Genomic DNA, 22,401 nt, shown 5'->3' on the forward strand with positions numbered 1-22,401 from the left:
TCAGAGGAGCGGTGCCGTTCAGCTGACTGATGGCTCATTTGTGTTTGCAGGCTGGCGAGGTCCACACTGTTCTGAGCCCTGTGCTGAGGGGACCTGGGGTCCAGGATGCAACTCCACCTGCCACTGCAGCAACGGGGCAACATGTGACCCGGCAGACGGAGCCTGCAAATGCTCCTCCGGCTGGCAGGGCACGCGCTGCGACCAGCCGTGTCAGGTGAGTGTCTCCTCATTTGATCATAGATTTTTATTGGGTTGCGGCTCTGGAGCGTACACGCGTGTGTTTACGCAAGACTTCAGCAATCACTCTAGAAGAGGGACCACTGCTGCTCATCAGGCTGGGTATGTTACAGGTCATTATGCAGTGACTAGATAATTTGTTAAAATGAAACAATGAAGATGGCTGCTAGTTCATCCTGAGGTCAAAGGTCAATGTTCAGAGAAATGACAGAAGGTTAAGGTCAAAGTTCATGGCAATTAGAAAAAGGCCAAACACGTTTTGCTTGTTTGGACAACACATCAGAAACGGATGTCTTAATCCCGGACCACACTGTGTCTTTTTCGGCCGTCCTACATAACTCCCTCGTCGGGAACAGAATCGTGACCCAAAATTGTGAACGTGAGGGTGATTTGCAAGTCTGTGGCTGTCCAGCGTGACCGGCTCTGCGACAGCTTATTGAGCACTCTCATGACCAAAGTCAGCCTCCAACAGTCTGCTTGAAAACCTACGATTCCCGTCTGCAATCGACCAATGAAAATACACCCAGGGATTGACGCGAACTAGTGAGAGAGAGCAATACAAGAGTAGAACTCGCAACATTAGCCACAGTGGAAGGAAGCTACACGCATGAACATGTGGACTGCTATATTTTAGACTGCTGGTTTGGAGTCTACTACAAAAAGTGTAAACAGAGTCAGCTTTGTTGTTTTGGCTAGCTGGCGATTTTTTGAGACGTATACTTTTCGGGGGGTTCGGGGCTTTGTGACGTAACGTATCCTGCTAGAGCGAGACGTCATGCAGTATGGCTCACTGAAGTCTTGCGCCATACAGGGGTCCACCTCTCTAGAGTTCTCGGTGTACTATGAGCAGTTCTGTATGACACCGTGTGGTCCGGGCTTTACAGGAGCTGGAAATGCTTCAAAATGCTGAATTTAAAGGTGTGGAACACTGAAAAGCCACTTTTTCAATGTTTTTTTCTGATTATAATTGTTTACTCTGAGTTTTTTAGGCAGAACATGAAATTAGTCTCCTACACCTATCTCCTGCATTAGCTTCTGATAGAATGGTGAAAATCTAGGATTTGAAAATCCTCACAGATCTATGCCACACTGTGAATAGCATTCATGGACTCACCCATCTTCACTCACAGTGGGGAAGGCTGTTAGTGTTTTGGTGTCCGCAGAGAACGTCTCGGATAGCATAAGCTAACTATTATCATTAGAAACTTCACCACACAGCAGAAGCTCCTCCATGCTTGCATTTTATTTGTGGAGATGAAACATCCATGTCACAAATCAGTGGTAGAGTCGTGTTTCTGTTATCCAATCCGGGGTGAGATGCCCAAATATCAAGAAATAAGACTCAAAAACCACCTGAAGCTCAGCTGTGATGTGAGCAATTTTTAGGTCCAAAAAATGGTGCACCCATGTATTTTTTCCCATGAGAACGACTTACAAGGCATTCATTCCTAATAGAGATCACTGCAAATGTGTTGATTAAACAAGTGATCCACTCATTTAAGGTGGTATTTAAAGGTTTTAGATGTGATTGTTGTAATAAACAAGCTCAGTTGTAAAGGGGATGATTATTTTAGAGAAAAATTGTAAAAATCTCAATCATTTTATTTGGAAAAGGTGCAGGAGCTGGAACTTTTTTCTTTTTCAAACGTTGATTACAAAAATGAGACAAACTAAACACAGGAATTATGATGCAACTCCATGATTTCCTGAGTTTGCCTCCAAAAGCAGCAGAAACCTCCTGGACTCAACCCACAGCGCATGCCGCTTTGGCACAAAAATGTCCCAAACAGTAAAAAAAGACAAATCACAGATTAACATTTATTCTGTGTGGAGATTGCATGAGCCGCTGAGTTTGATTGGATCAACTCTTGTCTTGTAAAAAAGTTACAGAACACGTTTATTGAGACGTTCTGCTTTAATCTGGACTCTCGTCTTCACGGTGACAGACCGTCCGCGCAACAGCACAACACCGGGGTTGTTTTTTAGTCTGACTGTGACTAAGCTGCTGAACAATGGACAAGAATCCCCTGATGATTCTTCGCCCGCTGGCACCGGTTCTTTGTGCAGATGGATACGTTTGGACCCGGCTGCCTGAGGAGGTGTGATTGTGTCCACGCCGCCGGCTGCCAGGGCACCACCGGGGAGTGCCACTGTCTGCCAGGTTGGACGGGTAAGTGATGACGTCCTGCTGCTGCCAGCTTGGATTCGGTCTCAGACAAAGGTCCAAAAACTCAGAGAGCCGCAGGTTTTAAAACAGCTTCACAAACCTGTGGTCGTTAAAGGACCAATCGTGTCTCCATTAAATGATTTTATATTTGAACCAACTGCAGCATATTTAACTCTTAGACATCACTTTAATTTACTACCCTGTTCGTCTGCTTGTAAAAGAAAAAAGTGTATAAATTCACGTTTTTTATTTTGCTTTTTTTTCATAGATCTATTAAACAACTTCAGTCCTGCTCAAATGTATAAAAAAAACTTGGGTCATTTTGAGATTTTTAACCCTTCAAAATCCAGCTTGGTTACTCAATGTCATTGCTGTAATTTATGGAAAAAAAACCCAAAAACAAAAGATCAATATGCCAGCTGCATAAACATACTAATTGTTTTTGTTTTCTACACTTTGAAGTTCAGAGAGTCAAACTGTGTTTTATTCACTTTCCAGAGGTCAGGTTGATATTGTGCCTTCAATACAAATAGCAGAAGATCTAAAGAAATGTGTAGAGTTTCCAGAGGTATCACAGAATGCATGATTATTTTTAGCAGATGTTACAGGATGAAACACTGGTTTGAATGGAAGTCAATGGCACATTCATATATACATATATGTATGTGTGTGTGTGTGTGTGTGTGTGTGTGTGTGTGTGTGTGTGTGTGTGTGTGTCATAAAAGGATGGTAACTTTTAAATCTGTTGCTACACAAAAACTTTTGATGCAAAATGTAATTTTTTAGATATTTCATAACATAGCCAAGACTGATTTGTTGTCATGTTCTGGTTTAGTTTCCTGATCCAGGACATTCAGAATCATACATGGAGATTGGATAAAAGGGTAAAACAATATTTATTAGAAAAGGGTAACTGAAGGAGCGCCATCAACGTGAGGCGAGGGTCCGAGTGAGGTTGAAGGAGTAGAGGTGAGTAGGGAATTAGTTGAAGACGAGGAGGGTGGTCAGGTCTGAGGTGAGGGTCGAGCTTGAGAGGAGAATCCAGATGAGCGAAGGTGAGTGTGGGGTGAGTAGCTGAGAGCAGGTCGGTCAGGTTGAGCAGGGACACGTGGTCCAGTGAGATAATCCATGGTTATGGCTGACGAGGTGGTGATGGCGAGGATGCCTGAAGACAGGGAACAGGGATTACAAATATGCTAAAGCTCAAGACATGCGCAAGATTTCTAAATTCGAGAGTTGGCTTTGTGATCTCAGGTTGGAGTGTACCAAAGTGAGCAATCATCCGACGAAGTGATGTCGTCTCCCTGCTCCTTTTATGCACCAACTGGTAGATGAAAGATTGGCTGCAGCTGCCCGCTCTTCAGTGCCACTCACCTGCAATTAAGCACTCAAGAGGTCATGAATGAACCACTCACCTCAGACAATGACATTTGTAATAAATGCCCCGAGCAGAAAAAGTTGGGTTTTGCTTTGGAAAATAACAATTTATTTTTATTTTTATTATTGTTTTATTGCAACAATAACATTGAGTAATCAAAATGGCATTTGAAGGGTTCAAGTCCTCAAAATGATTAAATATTTTACATGTTTGAGCAGGGCTGAATTTGTTTAAAAGATCTCTGAACCAAAAGCAAAAAACATGAATGTATACATTTTTTATAGCCACTTTTACAAGTGGACATTTTTGTCCTCAAAGGTCACAAGAGTGTAGTGTTTTTATTTTGTTTCATTTTTTGTCAAACATGTGCACAAACTATGGTTGTGTTCAAGATAAGCCAGTTCTGTGCAGATTAGATCAGCGGTGATCGGTGAGCAGTGCATGCTGGTGTCGGTGCAGGATCGGATCGGGGTCCTTCGACTGCCGATGACGTCACGTGACTGCAAATCTACTCGGCTTTCACACATACGTTTTGGAAAGACATCAGCAGTTTTGTTAATAAATTCTTGTTTGTTAACACCTAAATGTTTTCTTTATAATTGTAATTTGTTAATAAAACACCATATTATCTTTGTTTTGTAAAGAACGAGAAACTACATAAAACCAACATCGGACTGACAATAACTAGAACAGTTCTTATATGTGAAGCCAAATATGTTTGTACTAATGTGGAGTTCGTCTGTATATTTCCTTAGTTGTTATCTAAATACATTCTTTGACTCAAAATATTGCTTGGTGTCTTTCAATAAAGTTCTTATATTTTATTTTGCCCCATTTCATCAACATCAAGAACTTTTGAGGGTCACCGTTTATCGTTTGCTTATATTTTACATTTCCTTTAGAAATTCAAACATATTTTCTCCAAAAAGTGTTGATTTTTAGACTACAGGACTACAACCGCAAATTTGTTCTGACCAATCAAAATCATTACGTGATTACGTCACTTCCGTAAGCTTCATGTTCAGCCAATCAACTACTTTGACGTCATCGGCAGTCGAAGGACCCCGAGCCGATCCTGCACCCGAGCAGATTCTGTACCGACACGGTTAGATTTGTGTCTGACTTGACACCGACTTGCTCTGATATCATGCATACGTAGGCAACGATAACCTCGTGAGATCAAGGCGGCCGCAGGTTTTGAGCAAGGCGCTGCAGTTGCTCTCCGCGGCTGCAAAATCTAGAGGATGACGGGAAACGCCTGGCTCTCACCTGATCTAAGATCTGATTGGTTCATATTCTGATCCAAACATCCGGTGGTAGAACATGAAATGTTAGTTGGTCACATGTATTCTGTAAATCATGTAACGTTGATGATGACAACTATATAGGCCATAAAGAGAAATGTGTTTTGTGTTCTCTTGTCACGTTTCCTATGAGCACACTGAAGCTACAGCTGATAACCTTTACTTATTATTACAGTCATGTCTTCATATACAATATATGATATCCACAAGCACGTGAGGATGTGTTTCAGTTGCTAACAGGCACCAGAATCAAAATTGAAAATTAAACAAGTATGAACTCTAACGCGATATCTTCATCCATCATCACCCGCGAGCTACACATGCAGGAAATTGTGTCCGACTTAAATGCCGGCTTCAGCCACTCCCACTGCTGCTTCCGTCTGCTCTCGTCTGTTTTCCAGGCGAGGCGCTGCTCAACTCGAACACGGCCAATGCTAAAATGGCATCCCAAGGAGAGGGAAAAACTACCCAATTGGACAAAAATGTCCCCATTGATGCCCGAGGGTTAGATAACGTTTCAATAAACCATTAAATAACTGATGTCATCTAATTATTTCTTGGTTTATAATTATAAAACAATTCAGAAATTATAGAAAGAAATTTGGTTCTGGAGTTGTTTCCATTCTCCACCAGGGGGCAGAATACACGCTTGTATTTCAATACAGCAGGATTGTTAGGAAGGTACTAATCCTGCTAACGAGGCAGAGACACTGACATAGAAACGGTTGTTAAAAGAAGAGGCTCTGGGATCATGGTTCAGTGACCTTTTGGTGATTTATCAGGTCATCAGACCACCTGTCAATCATTTGGTGTCCCCTCAGGTCCACGCTGCAGTGATCCTTGTCCTGAGGGCCTGTGGGGGTCCAACTGTAACCAGACCTGTTCAGAGCGATGCCCCAACAGTGACACATGTTTAAGGAAGACCGGCGAGTGCGTGTGTCGTCCGGGCTACTGGGGCGCCACCTGCCAGAACAGTAAGTGCTCCTGTGGGCCTCAAAACATTAAGAGTCCAAGACTCAAGAACACAGCCATGAAGGTCTTCTTCCACTTTCTGTTAGACTCCTCTGAGCAGGTGGGCAGCGTCATGGTTCCTCTCCCCCCGGGTGAGAAGGAGTCATGGGGGGCCATCAGTGGCATCGTGGTTCTGGTCCTCTTGGTGGTGCTGCTGCTGGCTCTGCTGCTGCTCTACCGGCGCCGGCAGAAGGATAAACAGAGCAACACGCCGACCGTCTCCTTCTCCACCAGCCGCACCGTCAACTCCGAATACGCCGTTCCAGGTACGGATCAGAACCTCGTGGGCCACAATAAAACAAATGAACATCTTAACCGATGAATGCATAATTCAGAACTAATTGAACCCACTTTTCTTCATGATTCATTATGAAGTAATATTTGACAATAAATCTTTTTGTACTAAACTCACATGCAGATCAAGATTTATCAGATAGAACATAAAAATACAAAAAACGCTGCCAAACTTCACAGCTTTAGGCTCCGCCCCCCAAAATACTGACACATCACCAGTGACTGTGAGGAAGATGGAGGTGAAAAACAAGCTTCACACTGAGACCTGAATGACTTCAGCCGAACATTTCTGCTAGGATTAAGATCTGAAACAACAAACCCTCCATGCATGCCTCTGCTGTTGCTGGGTGTTGTTTGCGGAGCGTGGCGTCACCATGGTAACCAAATATCCCAGCAAACACGCTGCTGCTGAGATGCTTGTTTTGACACATACATGTCTCCCATAATGCATTTCTATGCAGCACTAATTAGTGTATGTGTTTCTGTGTGGACTCATTCCCATTAAAATGTTGTTTAACTGGGTCCAGATTCCTCCAGACATCATTTCTCTTGATGATTCCTAACGAGGCTCAGGAACAGATGATCGGAGGTTTTAATTTAGATTTTTTTAATCGTTCTGGCGGTCTCGCTGAGGTGTTGTTGTAATTAATGCTCCACTAAGGTCTGTTTTATTGACCCTGAGGTGATTAAATCACAGCAGATGTGACTCCATGTGTTTGTTTTGGGCCTCCAGATGTTCCTCACAGCTACCACCATTACTACTCCAACCCCAGCTACCACACGCTGAGCCAGAACAGGCCGCCGCTACCGCACCTCCCCAACAACCACGACCGCATCGTCAAGGTGACACTCATTGGTCGAACGTTTTTTTTAAAAAGGGGGACAGCTGGGCGTGTCTCCTGTCCTGGACATAAAGGGTCGGATTTTGTCTCATCAGAACACAAACAACCAGCTGTTCTGCAGTGTGAAGAACGCTGCGAGAGAACAACGCAGTTTGTTTGGAGTTGAGCCCAACGCCACTCTGCCAGCAGACTGGAAACACCACGAAGGTCGCAAAGCCTCAGGTGTGTCTGGATAAGTGGGAGGAGTTTTTATCAGGTGGACAAATGTTTAACAACTAAAAACCTGAAGCAGGAGTTGATGCATCAGATTAAATTCACCGTCCTTCTTACTTTTTAATTTTCTGACCCTCTTCTCCTCCACCTGCTTTGGTCTAACCTGCACATTCAAACATCTGTGCACATCTGTGCATGTAGCTCAGGATTAGAGTGGTCTGATGTTTAGCTGTAGATCAGATAACAGGTGTTGAGGTTTTAGTGAAGCAGGTGGCAAAGCCCCGCCTCCTCAGGAAGACTTTGCAGTAGAAACATCATTTAAAGATGAAACGGGCAGTGAGACATTAATAAATGCGATTGCTTAAGTTTCTTTTTAGTTTTTACATAATCTGAGTCCAAGTTCCAGTATTTGGGGCAATTTTCCATTAGAATAAACTCAATAACGTGTTATTAGCGAAAAAAACTTCAAAAATTCTCAAACAAATCTTCTTACACCAAAAATGTTCGTACTAAATTTACAAACTATAATAATTATAATTAATAATACACAATACCTCCTAAGAAAAATGAAAAGCTGTGAATATCAAATCCCTGTGACACGATCTGGGGATTTCTTTAAGCACAAATGAGTTATTTTTAAACAGCAGTTTAGTGTTTGGGACTTAAAATGTATGAGTGTGTGCTCTGAAATATCGTCGGACTGTCTCATAGCTGTGTTGCCATGGTGACCTGATGAGCCACTGGCAGCAGCTTTAACATTTCAGTTTAATTTGTTTCACATTTGAACATTTTCTCTGTAGGTTATTACAGAAGTTCTAGATTATTTGATGTTGGGATTAGAATTTTGAGCAGAAGGAATTGGCGCCCTTGGAAATCTCCCTTTCAGGAGGAGATACGTCCCTCAGCTTTACCCGTTTGATATCGTTATCAAACCGAAACCTTTTCATGTGATTCTAAGGGATGAGTAAATGTTCAGAAATCAGGTGGAAGCTGAGATAAAAGAAGCTTCTCTTCTCACTTAAACTTTATCCTCCGTCACATTTCATATTCAGCTGCAGGTATCAGACCATAAACACTCAGAAGTTCATAAACACTGATGACGGCATCAGCAGCGCCTGTTAGTGATTTTATACGTTTCCAAAGCAGCTCATCTGCTTTGGATTAGTTTGATATAAAAGAAAACTGGATGGAGAATGTGTCTTTTACTGTTTACAGGAGCTTTTGGCATCGACAGGAGCTACAGCTACAGTGCCAGCCTCGGAAAATATTACAACAAAGGTAGTTTTATCACCTCGTTCTCTCAGTTTTTCTTCTCCTCTCATCAGTCAGAGCAGAACACACGTGGAAACGGCAGCATAGGATCCAGACTGAGTTCTCTGAAGCTGTTTGGCTTTCACTAATTTGCTATTTATTTAGTTATTTCTACTCTGGAGGAGTTTTATTGTTTCATAAGATTTAGTGAAGCATGACCGATGCTGTGTGTGAACAGAGCTGAAGGCGTCGCTGAGCAGCAGCTCTTTAAACAGCGAGAACCCGTACGCCACCATCAAAGACCTGCCCGGGCCGCCCTTCTGCCCCCAGGAGAGCAGCTACATGGAGATGAAGTCGGCCGTGCCCAGGGAACGAGCTTACACCGAGATCAGCCCGCCGCCATTCAACATGGCCGGCCTGCGCAGAGGTGAGCTGAGCTGCAGAACCCCTACACGTCTCAGGTTTAGAGAGAATCTGTTGGATGAAACCTGAAAAAAAATGATCATCATGCCTGAATATAACCTAGATGAAGGAATAACTTAGTAGGGATGAAACGGATCATTTGCGTTGAAAGAAATATAAAAAGCTGCAAAATGCAGATGAACCAGTTTAAATGTGGTTCTGGCATTGAGGAGAAAGGCCAAGACTGAAATCCTATTTGAAGAGCAGATCAGAGACTTACTTATAATTTACTAATAACTTTTAATGATGATCAGTCACTCGGGCTGAGCATCAAAACAGTCTCCTGTTCCTGCATTAGCATCTGATAGAAAATAAAAGGTGAAACATTAGAATTTTAAAACCCTGACAGATCTATGTCACACTGTCACTTCACATTCACATTCTCCCCCATAGTGGCTCGCAGCAGAACTCCTCCAGGCGTGTGTTATTTGTGGAGATAAAACATCAATGCTGCAAAGTAAACTTGTAGCCAATCAGAGGCTAGATGTCCAAATATCAGGAAATTCAATTGCGCGTTCCCGGCCAGTGGTGCAAGTATTGAGATCGATCGATATTTGAGACTCAGAACTGCTGATCTCAGAATAATCTAATCATGTTGAAAAATGGACGATTCCAATCACCAGTGGATTAGTTTAATCATCTCTAGGTGATTCCACCTTATTGATCTATTTAGAAGTTTGGATCTCTACAGGGACAGCTAAGAGGGGACTGGTTCTGGACCAGCCCAATGAAATAACCTTTGTTTTCCTGTCAGAGCGTCAGAGCTCCCTTGGCCACGCCCCGCACGAGGACCCCCACAGCCACTACGACCTCCCCGTAAACAGCCATATCCCGGGACACTACGACCTGCCTCCGGTCCGTCGGGCCCCCTCTCCCCGGACCTCCCCCAGGAGGAAACTTCAGTGATGCTCGGAGCTGCAGGTCCTCCAGCATCCAGGCTTTGGGGCTCTGTGAGAGTCTCATTTTAGGGCAGCGCTGCCTCCCTGTGGACATCACGTGGTACTGATCTCACTCCAGACTGCGGAGACAGAAAGTGATGAAGACAGGTGTGGACCCTTCACCTCCATGAAAACCATCTTACCTGCAGCTTTGGATAATTTAGCGTAACCTTGATTTACCCCAGATGACACGGAGATGATTATTCAGACATTTTAAAAGATGAAAACCAACAAAAGCTGCAGCCATTTGCTCCAGAATGTGGTTTATTGCTGCTGGATGAAAACTTTGTAAATATAGAGATGAATATAACAGATTCACATGAATGTAAAACAGCAGTTTTAACTGGTTTATTGTTTCAGTTTGAACACAAACAGGACATGATGTGAAGGAACCACCAAGTTCCTCCAACCAATCAGATCAGACTTAGACTTTAAGACGTTCCAACAAAGATTTCTTCAGTTGCCTAAAGGCCAGCGGAGCATCAGCAGGGAAGAGGCGGTGAGTCGGCTGCATTTACCGATGTATTAGCTCGTCGTAAAGCACGTTTGAAAAGATAAGATGTCCTGAATGAAGAACACACCTGTTCATCCCCAGGATATTTGAGACACTCCACAGGAGACAAGGAGGTGGAACGTTTTGTGCCTTCAGAACCACCTTAATTCTTCATGTCATGGATCCAAATAGCCATTTTAAATGTTCTTCAAAGGTTCTACTATATCCTAACATGACAGCATCAGCTCCATCCATGAGAACCTCTAGCTCCTCCACATCTCAAAGGTTCTAGACTGAGATCTGGTGGCTGCGGAGATCGTTGGGAGTCCAGTGAACTCATGGTCCTGTTCTAGAAACCATTAGAGATAATCTGAGTTTTATAACCCAGTGCTTTATCCTGCTGGGAGATGGGTCCATCTGGTCATAAAGGGATGGACATGGTCAACAACAAGACTCAGGTAGGCGGTGGTGCTTAAACCAGGCTGAGGTAGTTCTTAGAGGTCCAAAGTGGGACCAGAACACCATTACACCTGCAGCTGTAGTCTGAATACAAGGCAGGATGGATCCATGCTTTCGTGTCGGTGACACCTAATTCTGACCAGACAGCTGAAATCCAGACTCGGAGCCAGGAAAGGAGTCTCCAGTCTCCTCTGGTCCAGTTCTGGTGATCCAGTGTGAACTGTAGCCTCAGGTTCCTGTTCTTAGCAGACAGGAGAGACACCAGGTGGTCTTCTGCTGCTGGAGTCCATCTGGAGCAGCTGGTGAGCTTCTGCAGAGCTTGGTAGAGACCAGAGCTGATCTGAGCTGCTGTTATCATTCCATCATCTAGACCAGGAGGGTCCTATCCTGGTCCTGGAGAGCTGCCTGCTATCCAGCATGTTTTAGTTGTTCCTCTGCTCCAACACTCCTGATTTTAATCAGGTGATTCAACCCCTGAACAAAGCGTTGGAGAAGAGAAACAACTAAAACATGCTAGATCGAGGATCTAGAACCTGTCTGCACACTAGAGGTGGTTGTTGGTAGAGATCCCAGATCGGACCAGCCGGTCTGGTACCAAATGCCACATCATTCAAAGCTCCTTCAATTTTCCACTTTTCCGAGGTGTTTAAACCGCACCACATATCTGACCCTTCAGTTTACCAGAACCCAGACTGAATGTACATTCATATGCTGTAAATGTTACTCGTGTTTTTTTACTCTACATACTTTGGTGTATTTTGAATGTAACGTGGACCGTGCGTGTGTGTATAATGCAAATAAAAGTGTCTGTGACATCACCTGCAGCGTATGAGGACGAGTCGTTCTGGACAAAAATATTTTTTATTCAGCATCGTTTTAGAAAAGAAACAAAAAAAAACATCAAACATGGAAAATAAAGCTTTGGTTAAAGGTCCGTAAAACCTGGAACCGGGAGGATTCAGGAGGCCTGAACGAGCGACTCTTTAAAAGTCCGTCAGCGCAGAAACCCGGTCTGACCCGTTTCAGCCAACGCGTGTAAACAGAACCGTAGTCATGTCTCTACTTAGTATTTAATCTTTACTCATTCCAGCAAGAGGCTGTTGGTGAGAATGCTGAGGCACTTTGGGACAAAATTACACAAAATAAGGGCAAAAAAAATTAATAACAAGCCATCAAGTATTTCCATACTGATAAACATCCTACTGAGTAATAAAGCTACCAGACTACAGCACACATCTACCTGCAGCAGATAAAAGCAAAGCATCCTTAAGCTTCTGCGATTAACAGAAAAAATAAAGCTTGTGTTTGGTTGGGGGGGGGGGGGGGGGGGGGGGGGGGGGCTGACAGTCACAAGACCCCATGTGATATGAGGAAAGATCTGCTTCTAAAGGCGCATTTAGATTTTTATCTGGGAGAAACACAATCCTAAAAGCTAGCAGTGGACTCTTACTGGAAACCAGTTCAGGTTTTCTAAAATGGATGTGAAACATAATTCTGCATACATCTCCTCCTCCTGCAGAAACAAAAAGCAGCTGTGAAGCTAGTTCCTGTGCATCAGCTGCCTGGGGAGACTACATACACGTTTAGTCCCTGAGTGGATGGGTCCTCTTTGGAGGATTTGCATATGAAGGCAGAACATTTCTGCTCCAGAACTGAACCGTGAACATGATTACCAAAGCTCAGGCTCGGTGGGATCAGAGTGCTGACAGACGTCCAGAAGCAGCTTTTACAGACATGCAGATGAACCAAGCCAGAACTTGGGTCCTGAGCCCTTCACCGGAACCCTGAAGCACATCTAACCTGCAGATTAATCTGAATGCAAAATAAAAATCAAATATATATATATATATAAAAATGTTTATAAAGTCAAAACATCCCAATGGTAGAAAAGGGGTTTTCCTTGGCCATCGTTCAGCTGAGGCGGCGTTCCGGTTTTACATGACGGAGCAGTTCTCCGGCTTCACCCGGCCCTGGACAGGAAGAGAGTTTTATCACTTACTGAATGAAGATCAAACTTTAAACCTAAATGTTTGGTTTTGAAAAGCAGTAGTTACAATTCCTTTTAGACAAAAGCTCTAATTTCATTCATTCATAGGGAATTTATCTCTGAACCAGACAGAAAATAAAACCCTAAATGTGTAAAAACCATCACTAGGATGTTAGATTTAACGAGATCTTTGTACAGATTAAAGCGGCTCTGAACAGACAGTCCCATGCCTCGTGTTAGTTTGAGCTTTTCCTTTTTTAAACTAAAGTCCAATCAAAAGAAGACTTTTGATGTGATAAATTATCTTCATGGCTCTTCCCTTACGTCAGCTGATTAACTCTCTGCAGCAAGTTGGTATAAATCATCAGAACACGTCTGAATGATTCTGCTCTGATCGGTTTCTAGTTCGACTTCATGACAGTTTCTCAGCTTCTCTAACTTGGATCGCTGCGACATCCGTCTGACTGATGACGAGTTCACTTTAAGGATCCAACCGTTCCCATCCAGCGACACTGTGCAGCTCAGAGAGGGATTTGTTTTCATTCACTCGTCACCGATATCATTTGCTTGCATGTTGCTGTCAAGGTGGTACACGTCTGACCTGATTTAGTCAGGTGGGTTAGCAAACGTGTTCTCCTGTACAAACTGTAGCTATGTCTTAACATTTGCTTCTGTTTTACAAAACGGAGGTGGTTTGGAACTTTTTACATTTTACTGCCACATTAAATCAGGCCCTAAAGGGTTAAAATACAAAATTGTTCTAAATGTTGAGGGTGACCTTATATCTCCTCATAGATCGCCGTCCCAAATCCTGAATAAAGCCTCCAGATGGAGCATCGGGATTAGTACCTTCATCAGAAACCCAACATATAATGTCTACTGCCCCCTGGTGGAGGATCTAGGTAGAAAAGACCAGCTTTATTATTCATTACTGCTTTAGTGTCATAGGTTTACATGAAAAGTAAATTATTTAGGTTTACATGAAAAGTAAATTATTTAGATGTTTATAAATAAATGGTTCTGAATAAACAATTTATTTATCCTTTTCATGTTTCTGACTTTAGATGGTTAACTCTCGATTTGTCGTCTAAACCCGCAGCTTTTAAAAAAGGTATAAAAATAAAATTATCATTATCATCATCATCATCATTATTATCATTATCATCATCATTATTATTATTATATTATTATTATTATTATTATTATTATTATTATTATTATTATTATTTGTTCCTTTGTGCTTTAAAAAGTGAGTTTTAACTTTGTGTCAACGTACCTGTCTGGGCTCGTTGGTTCCCATGAAGAACGTGTGACCCCCGAGGCCTTCAGCCAACCCGCCGCTGCGTTCTGATGACTGACCGCACGAGTCACAGATCACCTTGCGGCTACGCAGGTTGTACTCGTTGTCTGCGCCACTGGTGCTGTGAGCTCCCTGCAGTGGGGACAAACTACAGTTACATTGACGTGAGATTCTGACCGGTTCCCTCTAACGTCCTGAAGCTCCGGGACAACATGATTATGCGGTCTACATTTATATTTAGCTGCTTTTAACTTCAGACACTAAACCAACTTCCATAAGTGCTTCAGATCTAAAAAAAGGTGATGAGGAAGATTTTACCATATCTTCATCCTCGTCGTCATGGAACAGGGTGCGCGTCACTTTCCTTGTGGCCATTTCCTGGTGGTGAACGAGGAGATCAGATGAGTCACAGAAACAAAGAAACCTAAGAGAACGAAGGAGGAGTGAAGTCCTACCTCTCCATTGGCACTGATCAGGCTGGTCTGCAGGAGGTCTCCGGTTCCCCACGAGTTCTGATTCTTCCACACCAGGTCCGAGGGGGGGTTGTGGGTTCCCCCTCCAGATGCAGCCCAGATCTGTGAAGACAAACACTTTCGTCACCCAAACACCTCGCAGGAGTTAGTTTAAGAAGAAGAGGTGAACGTACGGTCACGGAGGCTCCGGCCTTCAGAGTGAACTTTTGAGGAAACTTGTAGACGATCGGAGCTCCGCCCCCAACTTGTCTCTTCACCTGCCAGTTGCCCAGAGACTGGTCCTGCAGCACAAAAACGGGAGAAAAATAAAATCTAGTCCACAAATGATGGGATTTAAGAAAAGGTAAACACAAATAACTTTAATCCTTAAAGAGAAAACTTTCATTCATCACCAAATGTATTAGAAATCTGTTTGATTCCCTTTGCTGAAAAAACATTAAGCATCGGTGCAGAACCTCCTCTAAGTTCTTGCATTAATAAGTGATTTAAATGCAGATCTGCCCTCATGAGCGCTTGAGGTTTAAACAGGAATCTCTGGAGGAGTGTGGGCGGGGCCTAAATCTATCCGAGTTTCAGATGTGAAAAGGGAACTTTCCTGTGGTGCAGCAGGTTTTTAAGGTGGTTTATTTCCCATTACCTCATCAGCCTTGTTGGTCAGACGGATGAACTTCCCCTCCAGGTCCACCTCATCCACAGAGATGCGTCCGCTGGCCGAGGCGTGCTGGCTGATGCGGGCCTTTGTCACAGTCCCGCCCACCATGCTGGAGGTCTCGTTGTCATCATCATTAAGGCGGCGTTTTTTGGAGATGCTCGTACCGGAGGAGTTACGGCTGCTGGTGGCCAAGGCAGCAGCACTAGCAACCAAGCCGGCAGCACCGCCGCCGCCAGCAGCAGCAGAGGAGGAGGAGTGATGGTGGTGCACACGACTCGACCCAGAGGAGCGGCTCACCGTGACCTTTAGCTGGGGGCTGGGAGACAGACGCAGTCTGGAGAGGAGATGAAGGACACGTTTATTCCTGGGCTTCAATTGGACCAGTCCCAAACTGAAACATATCTGAGATCTGTCATTAAGAACCATCTGAGTATCTACAATATGCATCAGGTGATGCGAGTGGAGCCTGACTGGATTCACTTAGAGATTAAAAAGATCTAGGAACTTTTTATTTTATGCAGGAAGAGGAAGTCATCACTAAAATCTCATGATGGTCTTAATTCAGGCTTTTGTGTTTCTGGGATCAGAGATAAAACTTGAAAATGAACAAAAACAGAAGTGATCATGAGCCGGCGTTGCTTTCTGATCTTCACCGGTAACTCATCCATTACAAAGCGGCTCCTGCCCTTACAGAGTCCTGGTGAGCGAGTCCAGCTCCAGATAAAAGTCAGAGCATTTCATGATTTCAGCAGCTGAAAATAAACTAATGACAACAAATCCTGATGAACCGCCGGTGTTTGTTCACTTTAGTCTGCAGATCTGAAACTTTAAACCCACAGAAACACCAGCGAGGAGTGTGAGGTAAAGTTTGAATTAGTTAAAACTTTTGGGAGAAAATTATTAATGAACCCGTGAACAGACGTCGGAACATAAAGATGGCCTCTAGTATTTTTTGCTTGGGATGTTTCTCAATGTCAAGGAACGTCGCCTTGATGTCTTGGTCCCGCCCTGGTTGCCTAGGAGATACAACATCAGCAACCAACAAGGTGTGTTCCAATGTTCATGTGCTGCCAAGGCATCTGCCCTCCGTTTGTTAGCCGTTTAACTAGCTGAGCAAGGATCCACAGGAGGTGTCTTTTAGCCTTCTCTCAGTCAAACATTTCCCAGAATACAGCGTGGCATTTTCTAAAGGATGGCAGATTAGGAGCCAGCAGCTACTTCAGGGACAAATTTCCAGTTTAAATGTAATTAAACTAATTATAGCAATCGGGCTGATATCTACAATGTTTTTTAGATCCAAAGCAGTTAGCTAGGGTTGGTTAGTTGTAGCTTCGGTGGCTAGCAGGAAGTAATGCGTTTACATATTTATTTAACCAATATAAACCATTAACAGTAAAAGGCTCGTTATACAGGGTTTGGGTATACTGAAACTCATACGTAAAATATAACTTTACCTCACGTGACATGACGTGAGGTCATCTCTGAGCCACAGTCACGTGAGCCAAGTCTGTTCCATTAAACCATTTTCTTTGACCAAGCAAGCACAGTGTCCTTGTAAGCAAGCAGGCGCCTTGACATTGAGAAACATCCTTGGGCCGATGAAGATGCTGCCACCATGTTTCCTCACCTCTCCTCCTCCCCCTCCAGCAGCTTTCTGTAAGCATTGATCTCCATGTCCAGGGCCAGCTTGATGTCCAGCAGCTCCTGGTACTCGTCCAGCTGCTGCTGCATGCGAGCTCGGATCTCTGCCATTTCTCGGTCCTTGTCTTCCAGACGTCGCCTCATCGTGTCCCGTTCCCGGCTCAGCAACTCCTCCAGCTCCCGAACTCTGGACTCACTTGCTGACAGCTGAGAAGAACGCTCAGATGCAATGAAACCGCCGGCTGGGTGGGGTTTCGGAGTTTAGTAAAGTTTAGTAAAAGCTGTCCGAGTACCTGCTTCTGGATCTGGGACAGCTGGCTGGTCAGGCTCTCCATGCGGATGCGGCTCTGCTGCAGCTCCTCATGAGCCGCTCCAACCATGTTGCTGTTCCTCTCAGCGGAGTGACGAGCGTTTTCCAGCTGAAAATAATCAAGAGAATCTGGTTTCTAATCCTGGAAAACAATGTGTTCATCAACAGAGCTGGTTTTAATCAGATTCCTCGTCAGGATCCCCACAGAGCAGTGGTTCTGCCCGTCAGAGGAAGTCTGGGGAGTTGGACTAACGGAGAATGAATCAATACTTTGCATCCTTTTGTTCAGACAGCTGAGGAACCGTTCAACCTCTTGGTGACTACCTTGGAGTTGTAGGTCTTCTCCAGCTCGTCCTTGTACATGCGGACCTGCTCCTCGTGCTGCGCTCTCAGCTCAGTCAGAGCTTCTGCCAGTTTGCTCTCAAATTCCAGCTGCCGCCCGCTGTCGATCTCCACCACCCGGGAATCGTACCGGCGCTTGGACTCACGCATTTCCTGTGTTCAGACATCAAAGCATCGCTGACATCCAACTCATCTGTGAAGTTTAGCTCATTTCATGTGCCATAAACAACAATTAGCCCTCCACCTGCAGAGACCTGCTCTACCTGATAAACTGAACTGCATTGATCAGCTCGTTGCACTAATTACTTGTTTAGAGTTCCAGCAGGAAAATCTATAACAGCTCCTCGTTGCATTTCAATTTAAATCCCTGCTACAGCCAAAACCAATAAAGATTAAAACATAATCATGTGGAGAATTATATTCCAAGTACTTCTGTATTTGACAAGGTTTCTTTTTTTGTTTTGGAAGCAGATCTCGAGGAGAGGTGAGATGCATGAGCAAGTCTAGAGGGGGGAATGAAAAACCAACCAGTAGGTGGTTGGAAGCAGATCAATATCCTGCAGAAAAGATGAGAACTGGGACAGATTAAAGCAAAAGTAGATGAGTTGAGGTGAGGGGCACTGACCTCGGCATAGATGTTCTTCTGGAACTCCAGCTCCTCCTTCAGGGTCTGCAGGCGATTCTCAGCGTCCACTCTCCTCAGCATCTCATCCTGCAGCTGCTTCTTGGCGTCGGCCAAATTGACATCCAGCTGGGGAACAGGAGATTAGGGAATGATGGGTGCAGTTCCTCATTAGGACCACTAGGTGGAGCAAAGCCACAGCTGCAGCTCTGTGACTGATCGGGTTCATTGATAAAACCAACAGCAGAGATGTGCAGCAGCTTTACAGGGAGTGACTCTCCCTCTGGGGGATGTTGAGGCAGGAAAACCAAACGCACACAGAGAGACTCGCTTTCTGACCAACAGGTCTGACCCAACGAGTGAGTCTGTGGGTTAAAGGGAGACGTCCTCATTCCTCTGAAGGAACTTTTACAGTAGGAAACAGATATGATGCTAAACCACAGAAGCACAAATCATCCTTCACTCCTTGGATAAGGATTCGCTTCAAGGGAGGAAACGAACCCTTCCCGACCAAACAAACCACACAAGGCTTTGTCAAGAATCGGGCTGCTTTTACCTTGGCCAGCTGGGCCTTCAGGTCCTTCAGCTCAGCCTCCAAGGCTCGTTTCTCTCCCAGGGCGGTGGTGTAGGCCGCATCTTTGGAGTTGAGCATGGCCTCGAGGTCCCTGAGCCGGAGCAAAGCAGCCTCCAGGTCAGACTCCTTCTTAGCATTCCTGCAGAGACGGAGCAGCAGGGGGGAGGTGGGGGGTTAGCGCTCTCATCCAGTGATGTGATGCATCAATTTCAGTCTTGTTTTATTTTACTTAAGCATCTTTTCCTCTTGTTCATCAACAATAAAAACAGAACAACTACATTAATACGAAAAGTCAATTTATTGTAGCTTTGCAGTAATTAAATGCTGCAACTGTTTTATAATCCCAATAAAACCGACTAAATGCCTGCAGGGAGGACAGAGAGAAAGGCTTCAGGATAAAGAAACTAAAGAAATGACTGAAGCAGGCAGAACATTTTATATTGATGGTGAGATTTAAATAGTTGGAAGAAACAGAAAATGTAACTTAACACAAAGGACAAAGAAATGTAGATTTCTTTGCTCTAAAACACAAAGTCTGAAACATAAGAAACCAGATAAATTAGCGTGTGATCAGAATCAGTCCACCAATCATCAGGATGATCGACCCAACCTATGATCTGATTTTGCTTTGGTCTGTGAACGCAGCGTTGATAGCCACCAATGGGAACTAATCCTTCATGAGGATGTTTTATTTCCAGAATCATCATTTTAACATTTAATCACAACTGATGTGTTTTGCTGTATTTCTGTAAGAAACTGGAGCCAGCAGACCAGAACCAAAAATCCCTTTTAAGTTTGAATGTTGTTGTGGCAAAAAAGACGTTTAAATGCTCTTTTTAAAGTTTGTATTTGTCTTTACAGTTTTCAACTTTATTTAGGTAAAAAGGCAATGAAGACGTAAAGAGTTAGGCTTCTTTAAAACCTAAATAATCAGTCTTAGTTTATTTTACTTCAGCTTTTCCTTCCAGTCTTTCATCAGTTCAGTATTTTGGTCACAGATTCTTGTTATAAACTTCTGTGTAGTTGTAGTTTAGAGTTTTATTCATTTAGGAAGTAACTACAGAAATCTGTCCCTCACCTGAAATCCCCACAGCTGTTTGTGGACCCGAACCTGGGACCTTTGTTAGCTCTAGAGAGCCCTGGGATCCAGTTAGGTGACCTCACGTTTGTGGAACACGTGCTTCGTGTGCATCCCCAACATCTACAGGAACCAATTTAGAGCTCGAGTAGGAAAAAATGAAATGCTGGATCTGCCAGTGGAAAACAAAACACCAGCAGCAGAAGCTGGAGATGGAGGGAGGTTGTTAGCAGCAGAGGAGGCTCCTACTCAGCTCAGGAGGAAATGGGTTTCAGTTATTCAATTTGGCCCTGTGGGCTGGCCTTCATTGTTGCTAATAATGACCATCTGCTGGGGGAGACGGCTTCCAGGCTGCTCAGGAGGGCCTCAGAGAGCCGAGCTTCACAGGCAGCGCAGCTGCAGTTAGAGGAGGAGGATCTAAACTCACAGCTAGACAGAGCTCCAGCGTTTTATCTCCATTATAGAGCTGCTGATTCAGTTAGAGCTAACTACAGCTGCTCCCTGACAGAACAAGTTATTCAAGAAGAAAACGGATACAACTCAAACAAAGCAAATCGAAATTAGAAAACAAAAATGTCTTCCAGATTGCCAAGAGTCCTAAATGCAACTTTTTCCTCTAAAGTTTTTATTTAATTTTTTTTCCCCACACAAACTGCTTGAAACAGCTTTTCCAGTAAAGGCTTGATGCTTTTCTTGGTGCATTCTGGGTAATCAGACTCACAGCGCAGCAAGACAGCTCGGTCGTCTCTGCAAGCACATAAATAATAATAATAATCAGCCTGATTTAAAAAGCAGGAACAGCTGGTGTTTATGAACGTCTAACAGCTGATTAGCGTTTATAAAACGTTGAAGAAGCAGGATTCATGGCATTTCAAATAAAAGCTGGTTTTATTAGAGAAAGACTCGACGGAATGTTTATAAATGATGTTCATGTTTCTGCTGTGTGAGGCAGAACATTCTCCTGGACCCTTGTTCAAACGCGTCTGAATGTAGAAATGAGGTTTGTATAATAGAGTTGAACCTGGTGTTTAAAGGCTAAAGCAGAAATCAGCCGTGAGTCGCTCCAGGTTAGAACCCTAACTTCTACCTTTTACCTCAAACATCTGGATCATGAGCAGCTGGAGCAGATTCTGCTGCATGGAACCTACACACTCACTCACATATTATGGGACGTTATGTTAGAGCACAAGACGAACACATCTTGGAGTTTTTAACTTTAAAAGATGCACAAGAAGAATAACTGGTTGTGTTTCCTGTCCTTTGTTGACATTTGTTTTCCTGCAGCTGAAAGTAGAAACATTTGATACCTAAATTAAAAGGACCATTACTTATTTTGTTGTGTTGCAAAATCAGCAGTTTAAGGCAGCATATTATGCTACGGTTGCCACGGCAACAGGAAGGCATATGGATACCTGCAGCAGGTAAAGCAGAACCGGGTTGCCCCAGACAGGGGCCAAAAAAACAACTAATGAGGGGGCTTTATCACATGATATTATCGTGTGTGTGTGTGTGGGGGGGGGGGGGGGGGGTTTGTCTTAAAAACACACACCAGCTTAAATTTGCTCAGATGTTTAGATTCTGAAGCTGAGACTCGTTATGATCCAGGTGTGCACACTTCAGACATGACAACAAAGACATTCCCTGAATTCCTAACTGCTGCCTACAGGGTCGGGACACATCCACTAGATAGGTAACAGGTAACCATGGTAAATATAACGGGTAACCATAGTAAATATAACGGGTAACCATGGTAAATATAAAGACTGTAAATAGTTTTAATGGCTCATCTTGTGTATTTATGTCACTTCTGGTCAGGTCATCTCAACACTTTGAATCCATCACAATGAACTTTAACAGAATATGAGAGAGAGAGAGAGAAAGACAGAGAGAGAGAGGAGGGAGCGAGAGAGAAAGAGAGAGAGAGAGGAGGGAGCGAGAGAGAAAGAAAGAGAGAGAGAGAGGAGGGAGCGAGAGAGAAAGAAAGAGAGAGAGGAGGGAGCGAGAGAGAAAGAGAGAGAGGAGGGAGCGAGAGAGAGAGAGAGAGGAGGGAGCGAGAGAGAGAGAGAAAGAGAGAGAAAGAGAGAGAGAGAGAGAGAGAAAGAGAGAGAAAGAGAGAGAAAGAGAGAGAAAGAGAGAGAGAAAGAGAGAGAAAGAGAGAGAGAGAGAGAGAGAAAGAGAAAGAGAAAGAGAGAGAGAGAGAGAGAGAGAGAGAGAAAGAGAGAGAGAGTTTATTGGTTTATGAAGCAATAAATAACCTCCTCAGGCCCTCCTACAGCAGTAAACATGATCCTTTTCTACCATTTTGATAAAAACTTTCCATTTTTTGACAAATTACTTTTTATTCTAAACGTGCAGCAGTGAGGTCCACATCTT

At 43.8% G+C, this 22,401-nt stretch overlaps 2 protein-coding genes across 4 annotated transcripts in view; one reads left to right on the plus strand and one right to left on the minus strand.

The window, feature by feature from the left end:
- Positions 1–11,867, plus strand: part of pear1 (platelet endothelial aggregation receptor 1) — a 54,500-nt gene extending 42,633 nt beyond the window's left edge. The window contains exons 12-20 of one of the 2 annotated variants that reach the window (XM_015949716.3): positions 51–214; positions 2,305–2,407; positions 5,908–6,060; positions 6,145–6,363; positions 7,125–7,234; positions 7,329–7,455; positions 8,662–8,724; positions 8,936–9,124; positions 9,914–11,867. In XM_015949716.3, coding sequence (XP_015805202.3) covers positions 51–214; positions 2,305–2,407; positions 5,908–6,060; positions 6,145–6,363; positions 7,125–7,234; positions 7,329–7,455; positions 8,662–8,724; positions 8,936–9,124; positions 9,914–10,065 — 1,280 coding nt within the window. In that variant the 3' untranslated portion in view covers positions 10,066–11,867. The remainder of the gene's footprint in view (positions 1–50; positions 215–2,304; positions 2,408–5,907; positions 6,061–6,144; positions 6,364–7,124; positions 7,235–7,328; positions 7,456–8,661; positions 8,725–8,935; positions 9,125–9,913) is intronic. The other variant, XM_015949717.3, reaches the window with a different exon arrangement.
- A 24-nt stretch (positions 11,868–11,891) lies between these two features.
- Positions 11,892–22,401, minus strand: part of LOC107379121 (lamin-A) — a 33,380-nt gene continuing 22,870 nt past the window's right edge. For both annotated transcript variants that reach the window (XM_054740844.2, XM_054740843.2), the window contains 11 exons: positions 18,933–19,089; positions 18,380–18,505; positions 17,737–17,907; positions 17,396–17,521; positions 17,089–17,309; positions 15,447–15,795; positions 14,983–15,090; positions 14,792–14,911; positions 14,655–14,714; positions 14,313–14,468; positions 11,892–13,019 (listed from right to left, as the gene is read on the minus strand). In XM_054740844.2, the coding sequence (XP_054596819.2) occupies positions 12,984–13,019; positions 14,313–14,468; positions 14,655–14,714; positions 14,792–14,911; positions 14,983–15,090; positions 15,447–15,795; positions 17,089–17,309; positions 17,396–17,521; positions 17,737–17,907; positions 18,380–18,505; positions 18,933–19,089 (1,630 nt within the window). In that variant the 3' untranslated portion in view covers positions 11,892–12,983. The remainder of the gene's footprint in view (positions 13,020–14,312; positions 14,469–14,654; positions 14,715–14,791; positions 14,912–14,982; positions 15,091–15,446; positions 15,796–17,088; positions 17,310–17,395; positions 17,522–17,736; positions 17,908–18,379; positions 18,506–18,932; positions 19,090–22,401) is intronic.

Source organism: Nothobranchius furzeri, chromosome 5 (assembly GCF_043380555.1).
Source record: "Nothobranchius furzeri strain GRZ-AD chromosome 5, NfurGRZ-RIMD1, whole genome shotgun sequence".
Lineage (NCBI taxonomy): Eukaryota > Metazoa > Chordata > Actinopteri > Cyprinodontiformes > Nothobranchiidae > Nothobranchius > Nothobranchius furzeri.